At 27.0% G+C, this 10,962-nt stretch overlaps 1 protein-coding gene across 1 annotated transcript in view; it reads left to right on the top strand.

Moving 5' to 3' along the window:
- Positions 1–10,962, top strand: part of LOC111639065 (CCR4-NOT transcription complex subunit 4-like) — a 104,385-nt gene that overhangs the window by 55,629 nt on the left and 37,794 nt on the right. The window contains 5 exon segments of the mRNA XM_023384838.1: positions 978–1,132; positions 1,206–1,370; positions 2,290–2,357; positions 5,801–5,860; positions 9,236–9,454. Of these exon segments, the coding sequence (XP_023240606.1) occupies positions 978–1,132; positions 1,206–1,370; positions 2,290–2,357; positions 5,801–5,860; positions 9,236–9,454 (667 nt within the window).

Below are 10,962 nucleotides of genomic sequence, written 5' to 3'. Positions count from 1 at the left end.
TATTACATGATCAAAATCATACTATAAAAAAAGTTTTTTGTTCAGTTTTTTTGTTTTTTTTTTTTTATTCAAAATTATCTAAATCAAATTTATTGTCATTTTTACTAAGAAAACAGCAAACTTCATATTATTTATTAATTTCATATGACTGGAAATTCTTAATTTCATTTTTACAGAACTCATAATTCTTCATTAGAAGCATTGTCCTTAATTTATCATATTCCTGGATGGATAATTTAATTATGAGCTTAACAGTTGGAAAATACTGTGTGATTTCTATATAGAATATGAAAAAGTAATTTTATTTTAATTGCTTTTCTAAAAGTAGTGAATTTTATGTAAAATTAAGAGCATTAAAATGAATAGAAAAAAATTAATGTAAATACACCATAGAAATTAAATTACTTTAGAATAGAAAAATAAATAGTCTACTCTCCATTTAAACTTACTTTTTATTGCATATTCTAGTTTTTATAATTTTTTTCATTTGAAACCATATGTTTTGTTTTCAATAATGGGCATTAAAATAAATCTGTATTCTAATATTCAATGAATATTTTTTAAACAAATTGAGATATTGTTTATATTTGTAAGTGAACAATGAAATTCAGATTTGAAATCCACTGCCTGAAAATTTGATGCCAAGAAATAATGATTATACAATTAGACAATACATTATTATTTTTACCATAATTTGTTCTTCCTTTTAATTGTATATGTTTACACAATGCTTTGTAATGCAGATGCTTGTCAAAGTAAATTTTAAAATTGGCATATATTATGTAGTTTTTGCCCAAAAGCATATCAAACATTTAAAAATTTAATTTTGAAAGCATAAAAACATGCTTTTTTATGTAAAGAAATGTTTTAGCATCTCTTACAATAAACAAAAAAAAATTAGTTCAAAAATATCAATAATTGTTTATTTTTTTTTAGAATTAAATTATATTGTTCAATTACAAAAATTTATTAAATATATTACAGAGTTGTTCAGAAAAATCTTGTTTTTGTGGTTGGATTACCACCAAGATTAGCTGATCCTGAAGTACTGAAAAAAAATGATTATTTTGGGAAATTTGGTAAAATACATAAAGTTGTTGTAAATCATAGTACATCATATGCAGGTTCACAGGTGAGAGATTCAACTGTTTTATTATTTTAAAATGTATTTGTCGTCTATATTAAAAATTATTTTTATAATGTAGGGTCCAAGTGCCAGTGCTTATGTAACATATTATAAAGCAGAAGATGCTCTTAGAGCAATACATGTAGTTAATAACATTCATGTAGATGGAAGAACATTAAAAGCTTCTCTAGGAACAACAAAATATTGTAGTCATTTCTTAAAAAATCAACAGTGTCCCAAACCAGTGAGTATAAAGACATTGATTTAACATTGTGTATGTGTTACTGTGAAAAACTGAAATTAGAGAACGTCAATATTTTCCGGTGAATGTCGACACATGCAAAATACGTTGGTGAAAGACCAAATATTTGATTATATTATTATACATTTGAACAATCGCTAGTGTATGTTAACAAGCACAGATAAGCTTTGGTGGAGGTCGAAACGACACTTCAGAAGCCGATGTTGACAGAGGCGCCAGTCTGTCGCCAAATTCTTCACCGTTTCCTTCTGTTCAAAATTGGTGATACCATACGAATACAAGTCCCTGATGTTGAACGTGGCTGTACAGATGCCCGAAATGTGTTGGCGGTTGTTGTTGTTGGAATAGAAGACTCCGACTTTTATAAATTAGCAAACAAAAATGGTACCCTCAACTAGCTTTATACCCGTAATTAGTTCATAATTTGTAAAGAAAAGTTACTTTCCATAGATGAGATTTCTTCTCAAGAAATATCGCTGAGAGAAGCAGCTGCAGCTAATTTGAAAAGTGGAGGGCAAGGCTATACATGCTGTCATTGCAAAAAGAAGTGTTCCACGAATAAATGCAGTTGTAGAATCAAGGGACTTTGTTCAATTCAAAGTATCACAACAGTTTAAGTTGTTGCAATAAATAAGATTGTATAACATTAATCACATAATATATGTGTAAGTTTACTATTGTGTATTATTTTTCTTTTCTGATTAAGAATGTACTGTTCGTTTTAGGTTCAACAGTTTATTTACATGTGCTGTTACTTAAGCTTNTATTTATGAATATAAAATTTTTAATTGATATTGTTTAATTTTGAATAGGTGTATCTTTGTAAATCAAGTATTAACTAAATATTTTTTGTTTTTCAAAATAAGTTTTGATTTAAATTTATTTATTTATTTTTTGAAAGGATTGCATGTATCTTCATGAATTGGGTGATGAAGCTGCTAGTTTCACTAAAGAAGAAATGCAACAAGGGCAAGTCTTCAAAATGTTTATAATTCTTTCTATGCTGAAATTTAAACCTTACTTTTTTTTTTAATGTAAAATTTTAATCTTAATGTGGGTAATGATTTTATTTTGAATTTTAACTTAAGAAAAAAAATAACAAACTGTTTTTTTCTAATTAATGATGTAAAAATCTGTTTATAACTTGCTAACAAAATATATTCTTAAATAAATCAGTTTCACAAAACCTTTCACTGTTTTTCTAGCAGTTTCTTAATCCATAAGGGAATAAATTTTTTTGGCCATTTTAAATGGTGTTTTTCAAGTTATATAACATTGGAACATCAGTTAGCAAATATTCAAATGACGTCTAGATAAGTTGAGAGAAATGCTAAGAAGTTCACAACAAATTTGACGAGATTAGAACATCACATGTTTGAGGAGGATGGATTAGCCCATTTTTTAAAGGGGTTATCTAGGAGTGATTGCCAAGCGGTGGAGATCAAGCGGGCATCTCTGCTGTTAATACAATTTTCTTTGAGGGATTTCGCAAAGATTTCTAGTGTTTCTATTGTTCTAAGTTTGCTACTATCAAGCATTGGTATTAAAATCTTAGCCTCATCCCATTTGACCGTTATATTCGGCTTGATTGCAAATTTGGCTAGGGTGGTATTAAACTTTTTATTGTGTGTATTGTATTTATGCTCGTCTATCCTATTTGTAAGTGATCTGTTGGTTGAGCCTATGTATGTTAAATTTTTGCTCAGATTAAGTCTGTCGTCCTCTAGCGGAACCGAATATATCTCGGGTTTTCTGGCTTTGCTGCATTTATCATTAGTATTAGCCAGAAGTTTATATATCAAAGGGTTGCATTTGTATATAAGATCAGCTTTGACCTTCTTGGTTATGATTTTATACACTTGCTCATTCTAGGGTCAAAATCAACCACAATGCATTTTCTTTGCTGTTTTAGAGGTCTGGGATTTACTAATTCTGTTTCTAGCAACTATGTATCTTGTGAGCTATCCTATCTATTAGTTTACTGTTGTATCCGTGGGCTATAGCAATGTGTTTAATGTGTTCTATTTCTTATAGTGCGTCCTTGATGTTAGAGCAATGGGTAAATGCTCTTCAGATCAGAACCCTGTATGCTGCTATTTTATATGTAAAAGGGTCATTAGATATTGAGGGGATGAGAAAAGATTGTAGATTAGGCTTATGGTATATCTTTGGGGTTATACAACCATATTCCAGGTATATTTGGAGGTCAAGAAAGTGGACCATTTTATCATCTTGTTGACATAAATTTAACTTAAGCCCAAACAGGTTGTAATTGACAGCCTGTAGTACTCTATCTATATCTGGCTTAGATCTTCAAATAATATCATTGACATAATGCATGTATAGTATGATTTCTGTGTTGAAGTTTTCTAGGATCTGGCTATCAAATTTTCTAACTACTAATTCAGAGGTCTCCAGATAGGGTGCTACCCATTGGAACCCCTCTTTTTTGAAGATAGATTTGCTGATTGAAGGTAAAAAATGAGATGTAGCACATAAGATGGGCTAGCTCTAAAATATGCTTGTGGTGTTTGGACCTAGGTGGTACAGCTTGAAAGAGGGCACAGAAGCATGGTTCCAATTTAATGGACAGATACATCGCTTCAAAATCTAGAACTGTAATATTCTTGATCTGTTAGAGCAATATTTTTTAATTTAGCAATGAGTTCACGAGTGTTTGAAATGGTGTAGTTATATTCTTTCAAATGGTCTATGAGGAGCTCATGTAAACCCTTCTCAATGGGTAGCATTAGGGATCTTGATTTGTCCACAATGGGCCATATTTGTTTGCCTGCTTTATGGGTTTTAGCGTAGTAAAATAGCCTTGGTATCTCAGGTGATTTTATCGTGGTATTTCCTAGTCATAGATGTTTAGCAAGTGGTGTACTTAAATCTTATAATCCTATTGTTGAGTTTGTCTAAATATCCTTCTTCTATTTCTTGGCATTCTGTGGAACTGATGTATTCTTCAAGCAGCATAATGTATGTAGTTTTCTTCATAAGAACCACTTATGGATTAAGAAACTGCTAGAAAAAGAGTGAAAGGTTTTGTGAAACTTATTTAAAAGAGTTATAGATTTCCATGCATAGAATCTTAAATAAATGATTTAAAATTTAAGTTTAGCCCAATATTTAATTATTATTCAGCACTATTCCATTTATGGCTAATTTATTATTTCTTGCATCAGGAACTCTTATATTTAGTTAAAAAAAAAAATAGTGAAAATTTATAACTCATTAATCCAAATATCATTAACTTGTTGAGAGAAGATGCAGATGGCTATGTTTGCCTGCAATTCAGTTTAAATGTTTTACATGTGTATACTCATATCTGAGCACTGCTTTATTTCTATTGATTAAAGCTCTATGACTATTATATCATGCATAAATTCTTGTCATTTGCATAGCTAAGGGGAATTATGGGACTATAGACTCTCAAAAAATTTTTTAAATAAAGAAATAGAAGAAAATAAGAACATCCATGATTAATAATAATCTTAAATTTTGGTAGTCCTAATACTTATTGCATACAAGAATGTGTGGCTATTACTGATTCTTTTTGTGTTCAATCTTAGCTGAGATCAAAATATCCAGACAGAGAAGTATTTTCTTGCTACTAAGAATTGTTTAAGAAGTGGGAAAAAAAATTGACTCTAGATAATTCTTCAAGAAGCAGCCAAAGTATGAGGAATACTATGATTTGGCTATTCATTTAAATGTTTACTGTTATTCATGCCACTGTTCAATATTTATTATTTGTTAATTAAGACACATTTTTGTATTAATCGTTTTTAATACTTTCTATGCTAATTATATTCATTATCCAATATTAACACAATCAAGATTGCATCTTCATATAATTTTGTATAATGCTGTTTTAGTCAAAATGCATTTGTTAAGAACATAATCTGATATACAGTTGGGTATTATTGTATTAAACTATTTAAGAAACTTACTAGAATATTACTATTATTTTAATTATAAAATAGTCTAGTATGTGTGGAATGATATAACAAATTTTATGAATAGATAAAGAATCAAAAATATTAAACATTTGATTTGGCACTTTGAATAATTTGTTGTTAATTTTTTTGAGTTTTTAATTTAGGTTAATGAAATAACCTGATTTTTAAATCTTTGTTTAAATTCATGATATTAATTTCTTACATATATTTACTTAAGAAAATATTTTTGTAGTATAGTAATATATTGCATGTAATGTTGTGTTGTATAAAACAATAGTACTGTGTGTAATATCTACATTGCACAACTTAATAATTTATGTAGTGATAATTTCAATGTGAATTTAATATTTTTAAAATGATAACTGTTATTAAGTACACAGATTTTTGAAAAATATTATACATTATTATATTTTGATATTTCTAATAATTAAAAATTATATTTTTCAGGAAACATCAAGATTATGAAAAAAAATTACATGAACAGATTGTTGGTGGTAGTATAAATAGGTAAATGCTTTTATTTTCTGGAAAATTATAAAACATTTTAAAATAATTTACTTTTTTATTGTAAATGTTTAAATTGAATGTTGAGTATTTAATAATAATTTTATTTTTAGCTTTATTTTGTATCATATGAATTATTGCAGAAAAATTTTAAAAATGATGTTAGTGTATTACAAATTTAAGGTGCAAAATATTTATAAAATAAAATCAGTATGCTGATGATTGATTAGCTATTAACTGTGTTCACACATGCATGCACACATTTTTTTAAAACTTATTGTAAGAAAATTTATTGAAAGAAAGAATATTATTTGATTGACAATTATATGGATATGAAGAATTTTTCTATGAATGAATATTTTTGAAATTATATAACTTACATTTCCAGTTAATACTGCTATTATTTGAAATTTCATCATAAATACATTGGCTGGATGGCTGCAAAAAATTTCTTGTTACTGTAAGGGCAGGAAGATCTGATTTTGAATCTGATCTGGATTTTGATTTTTCATTAGTTATTAGATGCACGTACATGGTTTTGTTAAATGCTCCACTTTTGACATCATCATAGAATCACTATTTGGGTCAAAATAGATAAATTAAGATTGTTTGGTAATGCATATAAAATATACATTTATGATTTTTCTATATATTTTGCAGATTTGACCATTTTCTGGATTAAAGTGCTTTATAAACTTCATAGCTTGTTTGCATGATTGCAAGTACTGTTTTTCCAAATGACTTGTAGTCTGTTTCTGCTATCTCAACAGTAATTCTTTTTGTGTGCATGTACAGTTTGTGAGAAATATCACTGTCATCCAATTATATAGGGGAACACAAAATTCAAATGTTTTAAATTTGAACTAACTCTTTCTCTCTCTCTTTTATAGGTTCCACAAGCATGTTTTGTGTTATTTGGAAGTAAGCTAAAATTGCTATGGAGAACTTATTCATAGCTATTTTATGCTTTACTTCCAAAGAACTAAATTGAGAACAAGAAGCAATTGAAACTAATGTTTTGTTACCATAGAAATCGTTCATTTTTTTTTAATTCTGAAAATTCTTTATTAATTGTATTTTTAACTTCTTTGTAGATTGTGGCATGAATTAGTAAACAGTTGTTAGTTATTGATACTTTATTTACTTTCAATTACTTTTCTAAATTTAGCTCAGAAAGTTAGTTTTTTCTAAATTTAAATCAGAAATGATCAGAAATGTAATAAACTTTTAATTTATCAGTGCTAGAAAGAACTTTGTTTTAATTTTGTAGGTAGTGTTGTTCAAATTAATCAAAATATTATAATAAATTAGACAAAGATGATTTTTCTTTATATCAATGCTGCATCAGAAATTTTTTCATTTAATTTAAATATTTGCTGAGTGAATATGTTGCAGAAATTGTTACAACTGAGAGATGTAAACTGAAAATTGATACCCAGGCATTATTCTGCCTGTGTTCAAGATATGTGAATTAAAAGTAGGTTTTGCATTATTGGTACTATTAATAGTATTATTACTTAAACATTTCGAATAGAAGCACTTAGAAAATATCATTTAGCATTTTAGAAAGATCTCTCTAGATTTAAAAATAGGTCAAGCTACTAACCTTTCCTACTATTGGCCAATGTTGTTTTACTTGTTGAACTTAATTAATTTAACAATATTTTATAGTACTACTACATTATTTTAACTGATGAAATTAAAGCCATGAATTAAAGAAATGAGAGGCTGTCCATTATGGATTAAATATAATAGCCCAGTCAACATAATTTAGAATGAAACTTGCACTAAAACAATACAGCTAAAAAAAAATGTGAAAATTTATTACATGAATGACTGCAATGTTGCTGACACATTACATCAATTTTGGATTAAATTAATCTATGCATAACTTCACCATGTTTGAAGACAAAGTTAAATAAGTGACAAAAACTGAAGTTGAATTGACAACTATGAACAGTTGTGGAATTTGAAACAAATACACCAAAGCCATCTCACAAAACATGGAATAACTGCATAAAACCACTTCTTTGCATGTCACTACAAATATCCAAGACTACTGCACTAGAAGTTCTTGTGCTACTATCAGCTAACTCAGAATGGGCAGACTAATGGCCTGACCAACTTTAATTCACAATATTATTGTCATGTTTAGATCAAGATGTGTGTAATTTCATATATTTTTTTGCATTACTTTATATGCTGTTTTAAATTCTAATGCTTCCGTTTGAAACATTATTATTATTATTATTAACTATAATTTTAATAGGTAAGCTACTGTAAATTTTACATATTCAATTATTACTTAGATCCCTCAATTATGCAATTTCTGAAGCATATTGAGTTTGTTAAATCACTTTCTGACCATCATGTGTGTGTGCTAAAAATACTGTAAACTTTGATACATTGGAAGATGTTTCATTTTTAACAATTTTTAACTTTGCATAATTTTGTAGATAGTATTTGTTTTTGGTCATGCATCACCTTTTGATTAGTTGTACTTAACGAAATATTTTTTTGTAAAAAATTATTGTTAAATTACAAATAGAGAAAATAAAGAAACATATATATGAGTATATTTAAGACTTATGAAAATTTATCCATATACAACAATTCATGTAAATATGTTCATAGTTGTTGTTTTCTATATGCAAATTAAGTTGACAACATTGAATTTGTTTTTTGTGTAACAGTAAGAGTTCAAAAGCATCTTTATACTGGATGGGGATAGTTCAATAGCTGGAATGGCAGGGAAGAATACCATTATAGCAAGAACAAAATTGGGCATACTTTCACTTTTAATTATTTTTAATGAAATTAAATGATAAAATAGATGCAATAGAGCTTGTCTATGTTAAATAATCCTGAAAATGCATATAAAATACATTTAAGTCTTATATATCAAGTATTTAATGAAATGGAAATAATTTCACCTCAGTGTATTCTGTATATATAAGTTGTCAGATTAATGGAATTGAAATTTGAAATAACTATTTCACTTAATAAACGTTTTCATATTAATACTTTTCAATTAATCAATATAATAGATTCTTAATATTTTTATGAAGCAACAGTTATTTTCTTTTCATATAATATTTCTAATTTGTGTGTGTTTTCTTTGATCTCTGAAATTGTTTTTAAATATTTTTCTTAAAGGAATTTAAATGATAGTATTAAAAGTTTTTAAAATAAACTGCATAAGGATGTAGTTTTCAAAAAGATCTTTTCTAATATTTTATGACTATTGAGTAACTTAAAATTTTCTTTACAGTTTATAAATCACTTCAGTTGCATTGTAAAGTGTAATAAGTATTTAATATTAATTGTCCTTTTTTCTTAATATTTTATATTAAGAAATTATTCTCATTTCTACTTCAGAAAAAACACTTCATCTCCCACTAATCAATCTTGTACAATTCAAACTAACCAAAAAGAAGGCTGGCCGATATTACAACTTGGAAAGATAGAAAACAGACCAAATGGATTAAATGAAACAATTTTGAATTCACATGCAGTAACTAATCATAAAAATGAACAGAAAAGTAACAGCCAAAATAATAAAAACAGACATTCTTCAGGAGAAGATTTTTATAAAGGGTAAGTTAAACATAACATTTAAATGTCTATAATATCTATGAACATTTGTAACATAGCTTATTCATTAGAAAAAATGAAATAGTTTTGATATAGGTTTAATAAAAATAATTCATCTGCTAGCATTTGATTTTTATTAAATATTTTAAAATATTAATAATTGTAGAAAAAAACTAGGACCTTTTGAATGATCTGAAATAATTAAAAAAAAACAATTATACAAAAAAACGTATTTTATTATTATTTGAAGATTAAAGCTGATAAAATAGGAACAATTATTTTTTTACATTTATAAATATTTAAAAAGAAATATCAGTATGTAGTTTGTCTTTTAAATGATATTTTTTTTCCTATTTAATTTTGAGGTGATGTGATTGTAATTTTTCAGTTAATTATTTTAAAATTAAAATCAATCAGATATCTGAGTGTATTAAAATTTATGCCTGCATGCATACCTAAATAAATGCAATTAGGGTAAGATTGCAAGGTTGTGAAACTCTTGATTTGAATACAGTTTCAGAAACACTAATTGTTAAATTTAAATATCCTATATTATCTGTGATTATATGTAAAAATATTTGAGAGATTCCTGATAAAATAATTTACTAAATAATAATCTTAAAATTAAAATTCAAATAACATTTGACTAAATTATAATTATTATACATACTACTGGAAAAATATGAAATTCAGGAATTGTATAGAATGCCTAAAAATAATTGCAAAGTATGAATGCCAGATTCTCTGCTAGTGAAATTTAAATGAACAGTGTACATATCCATCTTGAAATCAATTTCCTTAAGCTTATCCATTTTCAGTTGAAAATAAATTTTAAAATTAAGTATTTAATAGCTAATTATTGGCTAGGTTTAGCCTAAAAGCTGCCTAAAATTTAATTATTAAAATAATTACCATTAATGGACCAAAGTTTTTTGGCAGTATCTCAAATTCAAGTTGGATTTTGTGAGCTTTAAATATGGATATTGTGCAAAATACTCATAAAAAAATTATAAAGCAATTGTTTTACATTAAATTAGAGAAATATACTGTATCACTGCACAAAACAGCATTTGTCTTGAGACAAGAAGTATTACAAACTAGTAAGAGAAGTAAAACCTAATCCTTATTGGATATTAAATAAGTACAATATAATAATGGTGCAAGAAAAACAAATTGATTAAGTTAATAGAAGAAGGAAACTGCAGTTAGACATTTCAGATGGCATTACTCAGTGTACTTTGAGGTTCATGTTTCTGTTGGTCATGGTAGACAAGATGCTGAAAGAGCTATCAACTAAGTATAATATGCTAATATTATTCAGCATGATACAGAAATTTTCTTAGTTTTGTGAACAGAAACAGAAAGGTTGCAAGAAAGTAATTGTAGTGAAACCACTGATTTAATTAGAATTTAATTCTTGTTGTCAAGTGGACCTGATAGATTTCAAAACTCATCCTGATGGTAAATTTAGGCATATCTTGGTTTATCAGGACCACTTAACAAAGTTTGTA

The sequence above is a fragment of the Centruroides sculpturatus genome, unplaced genomic scaffold, assembly GCF_000671375.1.
Source record: "Centruroides sculpturatus isolate CEXI.00-Female unplaced genomic scaffold, Cexi_2.0 scaffold1243, whole genome shotgun sequence".
Lineage (NCBI taxonomy): Eukaryota > Metazoa > Arthropoda > Arachnida > Scorpiones > Buthidae > Centruroides > Centruroides sculpturatus.
The sequence above is the reverse complement of the archived record's forward strand: the minus strand, read 5'-3'. Positions and strand labels throughout refer to the sequence as shown.